Source organism: Amblyomma mixtum, chromosome 3 (assembly GCF_055824585.1).
Source record: "Amblyomma mixtum isolate Tamu chromosome 3, ASM5582458v1, whole genome shotgun sequence".
NCBI classification, from domain to species: Eukaryota; Metazoa; Arthropoda; class Arachnida; order Ixodida; family Ixodidae; genus Amblyomma; species Amblyomma mixtum.
The window spans coordinates 265,363,892-265,383,188 of record NC_143014.1 but is presented as its reverse complement, the minus strand read 5'-3'; the positions used below and the strand labels follow the sequence as shown (position 1 = coordinate 265,383,188).

Here is a 19,297-nt window from a genome sequence, read left to right as displayed (position 1 = left end):
CCGGCTGCGCAGACTGTCAACAAAACTGGTTTTGGATTGATGCTCAAAAATTAGTCATTTTACATCTAATAATTAAATAAAAAAATTAAACAAAAGTAATTATTTTTTGCATAATATGATTTGCTGAAATGCTTTGAAACTCATAAATGTTGCTATCTGCATGTCTAAATGTAACCAAAACCGAAACCATTCGGACATGCGGCCGGCTGCATGTCGTAGTGATCACTTGTACCGATATGCAACAAACGTGGTTAACCGGGCCAGTACATAAATCACATCTTATTAATGCGTAAGCATTAATTAGGTGGCTCATATACACGAAAAGCCGGCGTCCCTCCGAAAGTGGCGGCGCTGCAAAACTCGCGATTGGTAGTAACGTGTGACGCCACAAAAGAAGGGAAAACGCGAAATATCCCTTCCCTTACGGTGCGGTTCAGGTGTCCGCCGATATATGTGAGACAGATACTGCGCCATTTCCTTTCCTCAAAAATTAATTTTTACCAAATATTGAGCAATAAAGTAGAACTGCAGCAATAAATAAATTGAAATGGAATTTGAACGCTTTCGAATTACTCGCGCGTAAGCTCGTTAAGTGCCCCTGGTAATTTCTGAAGTGATTGCTGATCAAAATGAAGATGGAAATCATCTGGTTCTTTCGCTACCATATCGATATTTTACACAATTAGTAAAATATCTATCTGTATTGATCAAAGTGTTGCACAAGGCTCAGGAAAATGGCTCTACATTGAGTTCTGACACAAACTGCATAAGACAAAATAATGTGCAATATGACAGAATTGCAACCCTGCCAATCTTCCTTACCCTTTTGAGCATGCTAAATTACAATATGAAAATAATACCAGCCAAGTGATACGGGCCCATCTTTTACAAAATTCTTTCGTGTACATCGTAATCTTATTGAGCAAAATATGTTCACACTGCCTTTGCCATTTTTAGACCTGGTTCTGATAAAAGCATGCAAAGCTCCTGAACGCTGCATTTAACAAAACCTGCAACTTACTTCCTTGGGCGACACATGCACTATGTCAGCAGACATTGAACAATGTAAATGATCATCTAAAATAATAAAGATTTTGCATATTGAAATGTTTCATAAAGACTAAGCACCACTTTATGATCAATATTATCTGCACTTTGGCACAGTTATGCTTAACTCGAACACATAGCAGCACATCACTCATGCTGTATTGTACCTGTTTGCCAAAAAGACCAGCAAGTTAAAAGGTAAAACGTGATAGGTTATACCATTGCTAATAAACCAAAGAACTTGTAAGCAGAATCACAACACTAAGACGATAACGCACTGTATTTACTTACAACAATCGAGGAATGGGCATGACAGAAAAACATGTCAGCTTGCATACAAGCACCGTTCTTACATTTCCACGAAACCACTTGACAATTCAGGTTGATAACAAATGAGTGGATGTGACAAAAAAAATATAAAAATTAAAACTTTTCAAACAAGCAAATCCACGCGAGGAACCAGGTAACAACAACAGCTGACCAGTGAGAAATATTTTGGCATCGATGAGGACCTAAGAGATGATAAAGTATTTCATTGCTCTATTTACAATCAGCAGAACATAAGAAGAGTAGTAGAAATAAAAGTGACAAAAACACGACTTCACAGCACAAAGTCGTGTCTTCACAAGGTGAAATGGTAAACTTAGAAGACTTACATCCACGAAGTACTATCTGAGCAAAATTAAGAGACCCCTTGCCTGCGCGTGCCGACCCATGCCAAACTGCATGCGAGCGCCACCTGACGACGCAGTTCTGGTTCCGAGACCAGCACACCGGCGCACGCTGATCTCGAGCAACATGAGCGCTGCGCCGGTCTCATAACCAGGAGTGCTTCGTCAAGTAGCGTTCGCATGCTGTTTGGCGTGGATCGGCGTACGACGGCAGCGGTCTCAATTTTGCTCTCGATAGTGCAAATGACGCCATTTGTGTTATTGTCATGATACTGGTTCGCTTGAGCTGATCTTCAGTGGAGGAGCTGAAGTTGCTTGTATTGCTCTTGCTGTGTCTCATGCCAATATGAATAGCTTTAAATTAAACTTCACTGTGGCCAAATGCATTTTGTATGCCTCTGATGGCACAGCTTTGCAATCAATGAAAGGAGACAAAGAAATGAAGACAAAATATGCACACAAATGCCACATTGAACCTTCGATGGGATCTATCCAGAGCTCGTCACAGTCCAAAAGGTGAGGCAAGAAGATCTGCTGCCAACAATAAGATGGTGTTACTCTAACAGGTACAAGAGCTGCACAGGAAACCAAACTCAGCACATTGCACATACTCCCACAGGGGCACCCCTGCCCCCACTGCACCGCCACGCCTGCGCGGCTGAGAAGCGAGATCTTTGATGAAGGGACATAGAGTGGGCATTCTTTGGTGATGAGAGGAGATCCAAGACTGCATCGCGTGGTGCTTGAACAAGAAAGGCCATTTCACCTGCCATTGAGGCAAGCCTGTAGCCTCTCCAAAGTCATTCTATCCAGTGCACAAAGGTCAAAGTCAAAAGATTCCTCGGTCATCTTGTAGAGACCGGTGCCCTCCACGAGGTCCACAACTGCCTGCAGCCGGCGTGGGTCGTCCAGGGTGAGGATTTGATTCTTGAGTTCGCGCAGCTCCTCCAGATGGTCCGTGGCAGGCGCTGGTGCTTTTGCGACAGGAGCAGGGAGTTCCCGAGTCGGCCTGGGTGATACTGATGGGCTTGACAGTGGTGAGAGCAGATCTTCCTGTTCCATTTCCAGCATGAGGGCATTCAGAGGGCCCCTCACAGGGGCTGCTGCCTTGGGGCTGTTCGAATGTTCAGACGGTACGGGTGGAGGGGCAGCCTGATTCATCGTATGCACGGGGCTTGATTCACAAGTTGGCCGCACGGGTGGTGGGGAAGCAGGCAGAGGGAGCAGTGGTGACGGAAGCTTCTCGGGCGGCTCAGGCGGCTTCCGATCGAGAGGTTCGGCTGGCTTCCGATCAAGGGGTTCGGGTGGCTTCCGATCCAGCTGCTCTGGGTGCTTCTTGGGCGAGTCCTTTGGCCGGTGCAGCTTGGAAGAGTCTTTTTTCTTTCGTTCTGGCTCCTGCAGTCGTGGCTTCTTAGGAGGAGGTGGTGATGGGGGGCGGCGAGGTGCTGAAACGCTCTTTGAACTTTTTGAAGAGCTAGCTTCCGCAGGTGCAGGTGGTGGCAGTGAAGGCGCCTTGTGGGATGTCTCTTTCTGTGAATTATGCTCCTTCACAGAACGCTCCTTAGAGCTTTTGTCTTTGGACTTATCCCTGTGTTTCTGAGATGACTTCTCTGTTCGCCTCGACTCTGTCTCCGACGGCCCCTTGGCATCAGGTAATTTAGGCTCGATAGGCTTTGCCTCCACCTGTTTTGGTTCGGGAGGCTTCGGTTCAACTGCCTTGCGCTCAGTCTTATGTTCAGCTTTGTGTTCAACTTTGTGTTCAACTTTATGTTCAGCCTTGTGCTCAATCTTGTGTTCAACCTTGTGCTCAGATTTGTGTTCTGCCTTGTGTTCAGATTTGTGTTCAGCATTGTGTTCAGTCTTGTGTTCAGTTTTGTATTCAGCCTTGTGTTCCGCCTTGTATTCAGCCTTGTGTTCCGCCTTGTGTTCAGCCTTGTGGTCTTGCGGCTTCTGCTCTGGTGCCTTGACATCAACCTCTCCTGTGGAAGGAAGTTTGGTGTCCCGTGACTTATCTCTCTCCTTGTTTTTCTCCCGTGAAGGGTCTTTATGCCGATCCTTGTCTCGAGAGCTGCTTTTGTGCTCTTTGCTGCCAGATGAAGACAGCTTGTGTGAACTGCCACTGCTGCCACTGCTGCTATGACTTTTACTTGACTTGGATTTGGACTGGCTGCTTTTTTGCTCCTAAAGCATAAAAACAAAAAAGGAAAAGAGAAACAGCATTAGGAAAATGCCACCCAAGCTGGCAGTCCGTAAAGTGCCAGTCGATGCCCATCATAGAAAAAAAATCTATTGGACACAGTTGTCGTATGAGGCACACAAGAACTGAAACATCAGGCTTTTCTCAATGCTAAAAGCAAACAGAAAAGAATTATTACCTGTTGTCCTGCAACAGTCTCTTATTTTCTCATTTCTCCCTCTGATCTCTTATTTTCAGACAAAGCCCAAGTTTCTCTAACAGTTTCAGCGTCCTGAGCAAGCTTTATGAGAATCAGATTGAAACTTGAATTCTACCGGACAAGACGCCTCGGCAGAGTAGTGAGTTGGCAATGTTTCTGAGGGCAAACAGCAGGGTTGCCAGATTGGGCTATTAATAGCCAAATTGGGCTACTTGTTTTCCGAGTTGGCGTCAGAAATTTCGTTTTGGCTATGTGGCTACTTTTGGACTGCATCTTTTTCGTGCGTGAAAAAAAAGTTAAAGTAGTTATAATGTGCTCTGTTACAATTATACAGTGACAGAAATAAAAGGCATACTGGAATCAAAATGCAGGCTATAGAAGGTTAAAGAAATTGAACGCGTCTGCTACAAAATGACAATTTGTAAACGCTGTGTTCGAGAAAACTTGTACTTCAGGCGGTCAAGGATCATGGCCTTTCGATTTCTAAAGAATGGACACTACGTGAAAGTTGCGCCCCGGAAACACTTCACGGCCTATGGATTCCACTTAATCCGCGAACTAACGCCACCCCCCCCCCCCCCCCCCGCGCGCGCGCCACCGAATATAAACTGTTGCCGTCTGCACATTTGAGCGTTCTCCCATTGACGGTGCACCTCGGGTGACCATGACAACCATGGTACCAGAATAGAGAGAAAACATTAAGAGAACTTAAGTCTGCCTACGTGGTGCGAATGCGTAAGCATTAAATGCTACTATTTCGCTTCTGTTGCCTGGTTTCGTGATCCTCACGTGTTAACCGTTAACCATAGACGTGGCCTAGTGGTTTGGGCGTCCGCTTCGGCTGCGGTAGGTGGCTGGTTGGAAACCCACCGGCAGGCATGTTCTTTTCTTGTATTGTTTATTCTGGTTCTGTGGACACATTCTGCTCAAGACACGCATGAGGCAAGTAATGCTTACGCGCATTAATAAGGTCTTTTTCTGTTTCTTCCTATTCGCGTGGTGGACACAGCAAGCGTGCCGCTCGCAAGAGCCTACGCTTTTTCTGCAGCCTCAAGAGGCACACGTGCAGCCCTCGAGATTCATTGCAAGCGACGCGAGAGCGCCGTGTCCGTTGCTTAATCTGCGTGCACTCATGCGGAGCCATCCTTTGGCGCTGCGTGGATCCCACTGTAACTATCGAAGGCGGCGGAAGTTAGTGGCATGACATGGCATTAGATCCGTCGCTACGAGAACTTTCAGAATGGGCAAGTGGGCGATGTAGGTACATCCGGAACTACAAAAAAAAAATGGAAAAAGGAGCCGGAATTCAAGGGTAATTGTTTTTCTCATTATTGTGAACATGCTGTTATACTGAAGATAAAATCGACATAGATTATCATCTAATGGCATATATCCTTGATTTATTCTGAGCTCATGCATATCGTAGAATGTAGCTTCAAGAAGGCGCATGCTCGATGCTTTGAGGCGACGCTCTCAGTGAGAACCTTTCTCTTAAAGCATAAAATTGAAATGTGAGGTTGCGTAAGTATACAGTAAGGTATTTCCACTGTCGATGTGTCTAATCTGCGCGCGAACATTTAAAAGGTGAAATATCCCTAAACTAGAGCTGCAATTGCGTTTTTTAGCGCCGCCTTTCTTTTCCGCATGCAGACTGGCGGGCGTCACCCGCCTCAGGTGATAAGGCCTACTGCCGCGCCTGCAAAGTGGAACTGCGGCTCCGTCTTTAGGACCTGGTTAGCCGCACCTGTTAGCCGCACTGGTTAGCGCGCATTACGGATGGGAAACGTAACACGGAAAGAACACGCCGTGCGCGCCCCCTCAGACATCATCTGCGTGAAATAAATCTAATATGCAAATATTCTTGCCGAAAATTAATTCAATATGCTTAAGAAATGTCGTCAAAAAACAAATATTTTTGGCTACTTTTGGGCTACGCAAAAATTTCGCTTTTGGCTACGTTTGGGCTACTACGGAGGCCAATTTGGCTACCTGAGGTCGGAGTCATCTGGCAACCCTGGCAAACAGCTGAACAGAGGGCATAGAAAACAGCAGCTACAATTAGGCCTACTAAGAGATATCTCCTCAGATATTGCACATGATTGCGCACCACGTTCACCTTTTGTCAAAATGAGTTAGAACTGCTGCATCAAGCATTACCCCATGTTAGCAAACACTGCCTTAATGCCATTTTACAGAGACATTTGTTAGAGGCTCACATCATCTGATTCCACCCAGCACTGAAGCAGGAAAATCTTATGAACAGTTGATCGATTCTCCTTCACAATGGAGAGAGAATTCTACTGATAAACAAGACCATACATAATGCATCGGCTTGCTAGCTGGCGAGTGACAGTGCCTTCGCTGTTCTGACAGCCATTCACACAAATAGTAGGCAGCAGTACCTCAAGCAAGCATAACCGTTCATCATTACACGTTTATTTTAGGCTTCTTTCAAATGAAAAGAACAAACATCATGCACAACAAGCTCTGCAATACAGTGCACACAATTACTGCGCCTTCCAAGAAGAGTGCCGAGTGCTCAACACGAAGAAAAAGCGCTGCATTGTTTGAGAAGCAAAGAGCCACAAAGTCAACCTACGTATGTTGTTGGAATGCCAAAGAAAAACGGCACCGCATCACTAAAGGAGTGGAGGTGTGAATTAAACACTCGTCAGAATCCCACTGATGCGACCAAGGAGCGGTACAGCCAAGAGTAGTACTCCCAAGGTCACTGGCGGACTTAACCAGCAGTTCACGAGCAATTAATTTGAAATTTGCAGATGTTGACTAATTGTCGGCATTATTTCTGTGTGATAGCACAAGTTTCAGGCTTATGGTGAATTCCAACTGCTGATTCAGAGCGGTGAGCCCACCCTACAACAGAGCACCTGCCCCAAATCCATGTTAGGAACACCTCTCTCCGTAGCAAGCTGGTAGCGCTCGCAAAGTAACCAGCATTCCTTGCACTCTCCTGCATGCATCGTCTGCTGCGGAACATTGAATCCGCCATTTTCGGTGGAGCAGTCTGGTCTGCTTCATGGAGCCATCTTGGCTTGACAGCTGCTCCCAATCTGCCGCCAGAACAAACGATCCCCAATCCCAATCTACCATTGGAATAGAACGGCTCTGAAATGAGGCAAAACATGACCTTGAAGCGTTCCAAATCTGCGACTGGAATTTCCCAATATTTTTTCATTCCAGATGGCAACTGCAATTCTGAAGGAATGCTCACAAGGTTAGAGTATGTACAAAGGCCTGACAGGGCAGCAGTCGTACAGATATGTGCACAATGAAGACGGCAATGTGTAAAAAAAAGAAACGGTTCGAAATAAAGAGAAAAGTGTAAAAGTTAGAAGATGTTACCTCAGTGCATATTGTCCTTTAAAGCGCCCTTGGGAAAATTAAGTATATTTTATGCTCCACAAAAACTAGTGCTCGTGGGCAATTCTTTTCTACACCACAAACTAGAAAACAGTAAACTCTTGCAATGGCTTCTAGAAGAATTCAATATGTACTTTAATCTTGGGTCAGAAGAAAAGTGCCCAATTTCTAACCCCTGAATTCAAGAAAACGAACAATAAAACTGCAACTGAAGGGTCCCAGTAAAACAACTGAGATTTAATATGCCAGATTTCCTTGGCAAGCCTATTTCGTTTGCTATAGTAAGTGCCTTAGCTTGGATGCCCCAGCATGATTATAACTCGAAAGAAAAATTAATAACAGAAGAACAATCCCTGTCTACACACAAACTACTAAAACATAATAAATCAAGGATTCCCAGGAAATTAATGCTAATCCATGCTACCTTTATCAAGAAGTGTGCATGCTAATAACAACACAGAAAAGGCTGGAAACAGCTCTCATAACAAATGACTGCGCTCGTTAGCATCGAATGTTATAGCTACTTGAAAGGAACAGCCGCATGTGCAGTGCGGCAAAGTCTGCAACATGCTATCGGAGCAGGAACTGCTTGGCACTGCAGAGTCCAACATATCTCATTATTTGGATTGGTTATTTTAGGACGAAAAAGTCCATAACATTAGTTTGATCCGTTTTTCTTTTCCTTAATGTGGCCAAGTAGTTTCTTTTCAACGGCATCATCAACACCAGGCACCAGAGGGCAGGCATTCGGTGGTATGCATGTTCCTATCATCCACCATGGCTTGAGAAATTGTTAACATCACCCTGAACCTTAACACATAGTAAACAATGCACTCTGCCCGAGACATATTTAATCTTCGTATCATCACGAAATTCAAATCAACCGAGATAGTACCATCGAGATTCTACTGCACCCCTCCCGAAGGATTACAATATCCATGCCCCACAGTCAATATCAACAATTTTCATGATCTAGAAGGGGCGCCTCAACTGGTCCAATATGGCGGCACTATGGAAGACTGCTTGAGGGGTCGGTGTAGGTATAATATCTCTTGTCATAAAATTGCATGTTAAACTCGTGCTTCTTTGCGGACGCTGGCAACCTCACGTGAGCTGGGTGGTCTTTCTTTTCTCAAGGGTGTTAAAGGGAAGCTGAAATGCTTTTTTGAGGATTCGAAGAGATTCACGGATGCTGCTTGTAGGCTAAGCATACCAAGTTGTTTGCTTAGTTGTTTAATAAAAGTCACGACAATCTTCAAGCTTTTCTTCAAAGCAGTGGAGGTGTGGAGATGCCCGAACACCCCCACAGGCTTATTCAGATATTACGTCATCACTTTAAACGTTAACACAAAAAGATTTAAAACTTGAAAACCTCTTCAGATGCCCTTTAACGAATAAATGAGAGACAAGAAAGAAATCGCTGCATGGCGTTCAAAAATGAACAGCATGAAAGCAGAGTGAGAGACTGTCCATACGCGTTTTGGAGGGATTTAAAATTCTCTCCCAATGACATCGACGATGACAACTTTTGTACAATATGTGAATGATGAAAAAGAAGCGCAATTTTTTTAAATTCAGCATCAAGAGTAAGCAAGACATAAGCAGGACGCAGCATATGTCAGTTTGTCAGGTTGCTTTGCAGAAGAGAACTTTGTGAGTAAATTTCCTTTAATTTTGAAATTATAAATATGTGCCCTTTCATGTTTTTTGCTGGTGGTAAATTTTATTACCCATAAGCAACTATGAGGGGGGAAGCTGATCCTAGAAAAAAATTTTAAGCAACAGTGTATACAGCTCCTTCCATCCAAAAGTCGCCGTCCTAGTATTCATGAGCACATCGTGTCGGAAAAAATTCGTATCATGCCAACTGTTTGCCGCAGAATATTCTGGATGGTGTCATACGATTCAGCGTTTCGTGCAACATAAACGTACTAGTAAAGTTAGAGCCTAGCTCGCAGCAGGGATTTGAACCGGCGACCTATAGTACGGGGTTGCTTATCATGCGCAGTTCCATTGTCCATCAAGACAAGTGAGACTATTACTGCGTCATTTCCTTTCTTCAAAAAAAAAACAATTTTCGATTTGTGCAAGGGCAAAGCATCCCGCCAAATGATGATGGCGTTCCATTCTGTGGACTTTCTGGTGTTCCACTCTTACAGGTAAAGCTTAAGCGTCCTCGAAATTTTTTTATTAATGAAGGCACAGTTATGAAAACATCGGGAAATATGTATGTTTGCACGCTGATTTTAAATATGTAATTTAATCTTACATAACACAAGTCTCTGTGCACTTATATAATGTATTATATAACTTTTTGCCGAGAGCTTTCAAGAAACTTTGCTCCAGGGAACTTCTCTTAACATCAAGCTATGCAATAAGCTGCCACTTCACAAACAGGAAGAAATATTTGTATTCCTGTGCAGTAAATTTTCTTTAAAGCTCTCAGCAAAACGTTACATAATGTAAGGAAGACGACGGGCATACGCGCGAGCCGCATTGCCATCGCCTGGTGCACGCTCCTGGCTCCACTGCCTGACCTCGGACTGCTGTTAGCCCTGCTCCCGTTGAGAAGCTTCGCTGTACGAATCCCACCTTACATTTGGTGGAGGTACGGGGTAATATCATCTCGCCCTGGAACTCCGCAGCCGAACGCTATCCCCTACCGCGATGCCTTCAAGTGAGCCCGGCCGCCGTCGTCTGTGCTGGTTCTCTCCGCCAGCGGCACAGACGACCATGATGTTGAAGATTGGCTCACATCGTACGAGCGGGTGAGCGCATACAATAAGTGGGACGCGGAAACCAAGCTGAACAATGTCATTTTCTATCTGACGGGCGTGGCAAATCTATGGTATCGGAACCACGAGGCGGACATTACATCATGGTCCGTTTTCAAAACGAACTTCTCAGAGGTATTCGGCCGCCCGGCTGTCAGAAAACTTCGTGCCGAACAGCGGTTGCGTGCGCGGTCGCAGCAGGTAGGAGAGAACTTCACGAGTTACATCGAGGATGTCGTGGATCTGTGCAAGAGGGTGAACGCACAGATGACCGAAGCCGACAAGATCAGGCACATCCTCAAGGGAATTGATGACGACGCCTTTCAATGTTGTTGGCACGAGACCTGCGCACCGTCGCCGAAGTCGTCACTCTATGTCAGAGCTTCGACGAACTCCGCAAGCAGAGGGCTCTGACACGCGAACACACCACGAGCATCGACTCGCTTGCTGGCCTGAATGATGCAAGAGACCAGTCATCGCTCCTGCCGCACATCAAGAGCTTCATCCGTGAAGAAGTTGCTCGGCAGCTCTCGCTTATTTCAAGCCATCAAGAGCCATCACCAAACATAACTCCGAATCTGGGGTACATCATTCAAGAACAGGTCGCTGAGGCTCTTCCGCAAGCCCCTCAGCCCACACCTTTCGCGGTCCCGCTGACGTATGCGGAGGTTGTTGCGCGACCTCGACCAGCTACCTATGCTCCACCTCCTGGTCCTGTTCGAGAGCCTGCTGCTTTTATTCCACCGCCTGCTCATCTGCGAGCCTCCTGGGGCACGCCTGATAACATTCGACCGCCAGCTCAACTGGGCAACTCCTGGCGCACGCCTGACAACCGCCCAATCTGCTACTTCTGCGGCTTGCCAGGTCATGTGGCGCGGCTTTGCCATCGACGCAGGAATGCCTCACGACCACCTCCTGCTGAGCCGCCCCTAAGCCGTCCTCCTGAGCGCACCGCCTTCTCTGGACGCCGTTCGCCTTCTCCACGTCGGCGCTCCATCTCTCCAATGCGATGGCGTCCCTCGACCACTCAAGAGGAAAACTAGGTGCCGCAGTTCCTAAGGCGAGAACTGCGCAGTCGTCGAAATTTGGAAGGTCTCATTTGTCTGCCGCTAATTTAATTGAAGTTTTTGTAGAGGGCGTATCTGTCATGGCGCTTGTCGACACCGGTGCTGCCGTTTCTGTCATGGATGCAGCGCTTTGCCGCTCTTAGAGGAAAGTGAAGACGCCCCTCTCTGGCCTGTCGTTATGAACTGCAAGTGCGCACCTCATCCAGCCGTTAGCAGCGTGTACTGCTCGAGTAGTCATAGAAGACGTTTTATATTTGGTCGAGTTCATCGTTCTGCAATCATGTTCGCATTCGGTCATCTTGGGCTGGGACTTCCTATCGCTCCATGACGCCGTCATCGACTGTGCTCGGGCTCAAGTAGAACTCTCTACGCTGCCGAATCCCGTGCTAGAGACTGAAATTTGTGGTGCCCCTGTTTCTGCCAAAGCTTTTGTCGCCAACAGTACCGATATTCCAGTGAGCTCTTCCGTGATCATGCCTCTCTCCTGTGACTGTGTTCGCGATGCCAGTGTCACCTTCACGTCGTCTCCCACTTTTCTACGCCGCCATTGTCTGCCGCTGCCTTATGCCCTGCTCACTTTATCCGCCGGCCTCACCGCACTGTGGGTCTTCAACCCGTTTTCCAGCCCCTTCGCACTGCGCCGAGGGGAATGCGTCGGAACCGTGCAGCTCTTTGATTCTGTTTTCAACCACCCCGACGCTGCCGCAGAACCACCGCCGGTCGCCATGGACGCCCTCAGCTCCACTGCCTGACTTCGGACTGCTGTTAGCCCTGCTCCCGTTGAGAAGCTTCGCTGTACGAATCCCACCTTACACATAACATATTGAATAAGTGTACACGGACAAGTGTTCATAAAATTAAATGCCACATTTGGAATCAGCACGCAAAAATACACGTTGCCTGAAGGTTTCACAATTGTGACTTCATTATTAAAAATTTTTTCTAAGACCCTATTCCCCCCTTAACTATGAATATAGCTTTCTAATGGTGCGTACAGCAGGCAAGCAAGAAAAAAATTATGTCTCCTTTTTTCGTGCACTGTCTTCTCAGAGCAATTAATGGCACCTTGTGCTCTGAGTTTATTTGTAAGCAGTGGACAGAAGGCATGCAATGAACGTAAGACCATTAGATACTATTCTTTTCGCCCAATTCTATTCGATTCTGGTCATCCTCCTATCTGCCCGACTCAGACAATGACTCAGTGACACGGCAGCGTGGGCATGAGGCAGTCAAAGTGAAAGAAGATTCAGAATGAAACAGAATTCAAATTAAATCATTTTATCACCTCGCTGCCCCATCTTCATTGATAACAAAGCACCATATCACTATACAGCATGCCGTAATGAGGCCTCCAATTACAGACAGTCAGGCACAAAGCACCTTGCATTCAAAATGTGCTTGTTAGTCATGCATGCTCAGCCATGCTGCTTAACAAACAGCACTTGGTATTTGTGTAGGCCCTGCTATTCCAGGTGAATCATCTCTTTAGAAAATGCAGAGTGGGTGCCTGATAAGAACTGAACTGAAATGGTCCTGCAGGCTGCAGCATGGAAACTTCCTGCTTCCACGATTTCCTGATTTCCCTGTACTGTTGGCAGCAGGATGACGAGATAGAAGCACCGCTTCTATCTCGTTAACAAGAAAACATCCACATAATAGTTAAGATGTGTTTCTACTAAACTCTGATAACAATGACTGATGTGCTACCAAAAAATTCAAGCAACACAAAAACGTGATGTGATTCCACGCGCACCAATTCTTATTCGACTAGCTCACAATGCTGTCGCAGCATGGCGTCGATTTCATGAAAAATTCAGGGGCGCACTTTGTTGACCTAAAGTACGGTGAGGCGAAAGCCTTAAGCGTGGTGTTGAAGCTTCACCTCTAAGAGTGGAACGCGACAGCGTCTTGCAACACTGCCAGGGAGTCCACAGAACGCCATCGCCCATTCGGCTGTATGCCTTGCTAGTCGGTAAGCTAGTTTTTGAGGAAAGGAAACGTATCTGTCTGGTATATCTCGGTGGTCGACATAACTGGAAGGGAGGAAGATGGGAGTCAACGAAGACACCATATTCACTAGATGTGCCTTTGTTCAATCCGAACCATCAAGCTGGCATGGCGGAGTGGTTAGCGTGCTCGTCTCGCATTCCGGAGAACCTGGTTCGATTCCCCAACTCGATCAATTTCCTACTCGGTTTTATTTATTTCTCTGCTCTGACTAGAAAGGTTAATTAGGCTAATTGGTTAATTAACTAATCAACTAAACTCAGTCCCACTTACTTGGAGCATCACTATACGATCCCTTTAATTGGTTGCATGGTTACTAGCCAAAGTACAATTAACCCCGTTTGAAATTTGCGCACTGTGGCGTCACGACCATTTCGAACAACTGAAAAGCGTGACATTTCTGTCTACAACTTCTGCTTACAACGATGAGGCATTAAACGCTTTCCGCCTTAATATCGCCAACACCTGCCGTCCCCACAGACAACATCCAGTCCCCACTGGCAATAGCCAGTCCCCAGACTGAAATAAGACACAAAAAGAAAGAAGGGCACTAGTAGCAACCCACACACCTTTCCTTTGGATGGCTTCTCAACTGGTGCCTCCTTTTTAGCAGCCGGAGCACTGAATAAGTCGGGAATGGGGCTGTGAGGTGATGGATGAGTGGAGGACGGTCCTGGTGGGTGTTCCATGGGTGGGCTTTTGACCATATCCTGGATATAAACCAAACAGAAGCACACAACCACTAAGCACAGAGTTAATCTGATCACACACAAGGCTTAGCCACTAAATGCACAAATACGTTTCAGACCTTCCAGCTCAGAACAAAAACCCAAGTGGCTGTAGGATACATGAAGACACAGCACTACAGTTTTGCAGCAATGCAGAACAGAACCCGCTTTCTTCGTGGAACAGGATTTGACGCAAGTTCTGCGTCTTGCAGTGCTTCTATGATCCCGATAGTAAGTCACAGATTAAAACAACAAAGGACTCCTGCATCATTACTGCAAACCATATTTCACTTCAGTGAAGCCCAGATGTATGGTTACATACTTGGATAATGCAAGAGGGTATCGCCGCGCACCAAGTCCAATGACCATGCGTGTTCCGCAAGAGAGAGTACACTTCGACTACCTCTTCATCTATGTGCCACCTGGCAACTCATTCCAGAAGAAAAAGAAGAACATCAGCATAATATTCATGGAACGGGCTCCCAATTACCCACCATAGGTATGTGTTATTCCTTCAGAGGCAACAACGGGCTCTCAGAATACGGCGACCAACCACCAATTTGAAGTTCAATAAAGGATGTTATCATCATCATCATGGAACTAGGCAGCTCAAGTAGAAGAGGAAAACGAGGATGGTATAAAGGAAGAAGCAAGCTTAACTGCCCCACAAAGAAAAAAGAAAAAGCCCAGTGTACTGCTTAAGACATACTGTTTCGAAAGTACAATATGCACAATCTCGGCGTGGCTGTATCAAAGCTATAGGCTACAAGGTACCCTCCATAGGGGCTTCACCATTCCATCTGCTGATGTGGTGCAAGATTTGTGCGGTCCAAAATAGCTGCCAAGCAGGTATTCAGACAAGCCTGCGAATAAATGACGATCTACACCCTGAACTTGCACACTTGGCTGATAGTCAGTTCATTCGCAGGGACGATTATAGTGATGCTGATCTGCATCTCAATGCTGCATGATCATAGTTTATAGCGCATTCTATATTCATTAAGTCCACACTGCACTATGCCTGTGCGATTGCACAAGCTCATCAGTAGCATCTTGTCAAACGTTAAGGGGGCCAAATCTATCCGCTGGATTTGTCAATAGTTACTAGGGTTGACTTGCAAATATCTCGGAAATAAAAACCACATCAAGACTGAACTCAGACCAAAGCTTCTCCATCAAGTTTATTATAACAAGTCTGCTGTCAGCTGTGGCCGCTATCTGTTGAAGCCAGCGTACCTGTCATCTTGTTGAGACAGTACACAAAAAAACCTTTGGACAGCAGTACAACCCCAATACTGTTGCTTGTTTATTTACAATGAAATACTAGAGGAAAAACCAAAGATCTGATTATTATAAACTACATTAATTTCTCTATTTTTTCTACAAAGTGGCACTTCACAATTGGTGCTGATAATGAGTTATTCTTCCCGAATCCTATTTTTGTTTGTACACACTGTACTACTTATTAAGCGATACTTTTGCACTGTTTCCTTTAAATTGTAGTCTACTTTCTCGTGCGTAACCTAATGTAGCCTGTTTGTTTAACACCTCTTGTGCAATGTTTCTGAGGCAATATAGGCAGTAAAAAATTAAAATGAATATGGGCAATCTGACAAGCTTCCTCAGCAAGCTGAGCATTTTGCTCAGTGTGTACGGTGATGACAGAGTAGGTTTCACATGGAAAGACAAGATAAAATGGTGCGAAGTGCTGCACCACGGCCATGTTACAAGGAAATCTGGTGTACAAAAGGACTACATCTGAAGCTTCTGCGGGGCACCAACATACACCGAGAGCACACCAATGGCGGTTCTGTTTATAGTCTTTCTGTCAGTGTGTTTATGTGCAAGCGACAGGCAGTTTCTCGAAATCTACGCAGACCGGCGTGAAGGTGTCCACCAGCTGTCTGTAAAAGCCATCCGTCTGTCAGCTGTCATGTATTATGAGCATCATGGTGCAAGACAATGTTGGCACTTAAAAATTGCACACACTGGGATGTTGAGCCAAATGGTAACACTTTAGCCTTTGCTGAATGAGGAAAGTATAGTCAGTCATGGATATTATCCACTTATTCACAGCTGGCTACGAAGGAAATGGTCCCAGAAAGTCCAAGAACACGAATGCTGGAAGCAGCAGCCCTTGGCATATTGTTTTGATGGTTGCAGCAAGTTGAGATCAGCAGCACGTCCAGTGTCCATGAAAAACCCCGCTGCCAAAGATGGGCTTGTCTTGACAAAGCAAAGCAGAAAAAAAAGTAATCACAGACGTTCGTTGGTACAACTTGAAGGTAGGCTTTGTTGTCTGAGCTTGCTTTTCCTTGTAATATTAGATGCCCCTCTCAAGAGAGGAACAGGTCATGTTTAGAGAAATGTGCCAAAATTTAGAGGCATTCTGGCCCTCTAAATGATCGATCACGAAGTGCATTTCCATGTCAGTTAGCAACTTTGTGATCAAGCTTGGTTCTCCCATTGCTCCAAGAAAGCCACTGTTGTCTTCCGCGTTTTGAACACCAAGTTCAAGAAGTGTGAGAGGGAGCATGCCCGTGTGTTCGTGCTTACGCCCTTGGCAATGGCTGCCATTAGCTGGTACTCTTTTTTTGCTGCTAGCTGCACAACGCATGAGGTGATGTATCCTCTCTGCTTGCTTGAAAAGGTGCATCATGTCTTGGACAACATCTTGAGGTTTTCATTCTGCACCTGAACACTCGACTTGATCACATGCTCAGCTTGTTCACAGCAACCTGTGCAGGTGTAGGCTGCTAGATGAATGAGCACCGTCCTCAAGGCTGAAGTAGATATTCATCCATTCTTGCTGCACCCTCCCGATGGACGAATGCAGCAGCACGACCAAAGTGATTCAGCCAGTTTTCAAGGTCCTTAAGAAGATAGCCGTGGAATGCCCTCGGGATCTGTCAACCCTGGGGAACGTAGCAGGCTAGCATTGCACTGTCCACAGCTGTTCAACCAGTAGTCGACATGGTCCCTGGGAAATATACCAAGCTCAGCGAACAGTCCTGAAATTCTCTGACAGGCGAGATGAACCTGGCTGTCAAATGGCGCACGGCTGGCATTCTTGACTCACTGAGACGCAGCCAGCAATCCCACCAGTTCTTTCATGCACCTGGAGCACACAAAGGGATCATTTAATGCAGAGTACCAAGCATGGTGTTTGCACCCATTTGAAGGTAAATAAATGCACACTATTGCTACCTCTTCTTCTAGGCACCACCTGGCAAGACCACACAGCAATATGTCGGCAGACAGAAGGTGTAAAGAAAAACATGACACAAAGAAAGACTAGGTAAGGCAGAGAACAGCACTCCATTGCCTTTTCCAGTGTTTATAAATACTGTGACCTCCTACAAAAACATTAGAGGGTGGGTGCACAACAAAACACACACATACAATACACATGCGAATTCAACAATTGCAGTGCAGCTGCAGGTAATTTCAAGAAGCAAAAAGTTATGTCAGCCTACTATTGCCCTCCGAAAGAAAAAAGAATGCATAAGACAGTTATTTCGGGCATTTAACATGCCTGTGTCTCGCTTTATAGCCCGACAAATGAGTAAAAATATGCGAAGTATTAATGCTAGTATAATGACTACCGGCTAAATGGCAAGCATAAATGCACTTAAGACACCACAGATAATTCAGTGCATACAAATAGTTTCCCTAGAAATGTTTAAGATATGCGAAGTTGACAAGTTTCAGACAAAAAAAGTCACACTTTCATAAAACCCTGAGCCTTTCGTCGACCTAGTAGTATCATCGACAAGCTCATACAAGGTGGGACATGCTGTCATTTCTGCCACATGCCATGGACCTTGAGAAAAGTTATTTTTGGGTGGTTATATTCCATGACCTTTAAAAGCAGCTGAAATGACTGCAGTCAGTAAAAAAATAAAAAACTAGCATGCCATGAGGGATGCTGCATCATACATAACACCTGGATATATCAGTGCGAGACGGAATAACGCGGCAACGCTCATAATTTGAGTGTTTCTTAAGAAACCAAGAGCAGTGAACGTTGAAAGGGACAAGAAGCATCAGGGGAAAAAAAGGCAAATGGCAGCTTTCACCGAGTAAAGCTGTTATGCAGAGCCCTCCCAAGTGGATTTAGGGTGCAAACCGTCAACATCCAATCACTTGACCATCCATATGAGGTCACCTGTCATCCCGTGACTGCACACCTGTTGCGATTGTTGTGGTAACCCAGGCTGCCACAAAGTCTTTAGACCTTAGCCACCTGGCAAAAGATAACTAGGAGCACAGTGAGAGCTCTCGCTGAGTTTAGTGCGTTACACAACAGAGTGTGTAAACAGTTCGCAAGTTTTTTCTCGACAGCAATTTGTGCAGCAGCGGCTACTTCAGGAAATCAAAAGAACGAGTACAGTTCGATGTACAGCAAAACCTCATAGCCTTAGCTGCTTTGGGACGCTAAACCCCATAAACCAAACCAAACCAAAGTCAATGAGACCACGAAGAATATTTAAATTAACGGAGAGGAGTGCAGCAATAACAAAATGGGACCCAGGAAAAATATTTGGTATAGGGAACGTGCTACCTTCAGTGGATGAACTTTGTGATTATTTTAGGAAACATAGATGCCGGCAACCTACCATTACGCACCCCACAAAGAAACAGCACAAGGAAGCAATGCATGCAGTCAACTTCTCAGAGGCACAGCGCAAGAATGGTTGCGTCGTGAGACATGCACTGTCGTTGCTAGAGGTGGGAGGCACTTTAGCATCGGCATTGCTCTGCACTGCTGCATCGTGGAAAAGCTATTAGAATTATCCAGGATTTCGCATTAACTAAGTCTGAATAATTGAGGCTTTACTATATATTTGTTTACTTGCCAGTTAAGTGACTAAGAACCACAACATGACATTATCCCATATCACACTGCCGACAAGAGGGGAGATGTCATCAGGAGAGGCCTTGCGTGAGGCTATTCCCCCACCCGACTGTAAGTAAAGCAAGGCAGGTACAGGACTATGGGTAAAGCAAAAGCGGTGCGAAGAGTGATATCCAGCAGCCAAAAATGCGTTGAGAGCCTACAAAGGGCTTAAGGAGGAGGTCTGTTAAACACACTACTAATGCTGGCTCACTGCATGAAATACCAGGAGAGCACTTGAAAGAAGATGCAATAGTCAAAAATGTTCCTTCACTAATCAGTGTGCTCAAAAGTTATTCGACCGTCGCACAGTAGGGTATACGATTTCG

General features: G+C 45.6%; 1 protein-coding gene and 2 pseudogenes across 2 annotated transcripts in view; 1 reads left to right on the top strand and 2 right to left on the bottom strand.

Moving 5' to 3' along the window:
- The window catches only part of LOC149354626 (nuclear cap-binding protein subunit 1-like), a 48,326-nt pseudogene extending 46,479 nt beyond the window's left edge, over nt 1–1,847 (bottom strand). The window contains exon 1 of the transcript XR_016289339.1: nt 1,760–1,847. The product of XR_016289339.1 is annotated as a nuclear cap-binding protein subunit 1-like (transcript). The remainder of the gene's footprint in view (nt 1–1,759) is intronic.
- Nucleotides 1,524–19,297, bottom strand: part of LOC149354624 (uncharacterized) — a 23,977-nt gene continuing 6,203 nt past the window's right edge. Inside the window, exons 5-6 of the mRNA XM_089583440.1 lie at nt 13,913–14,053; nt 1,524–3,899 (exon numbers count right to left, since the gene is read on the bottom strand). Of these exons, the coding sequence (XP_089439566.1) occupies nt 2,481–3,899; nt 13,913–14,053 (1,560 nt within the window). The 3' untranslated portion in view covers nt 1,524–2,480. The remainder of the gene's footprint in view (nt 3,900–13,912; nt 14,054–19,297) is intronic.
- On the top strand, nt 9,611–11,312 carry LOC149354625 (uncharacterized; annotated as a pseudogene).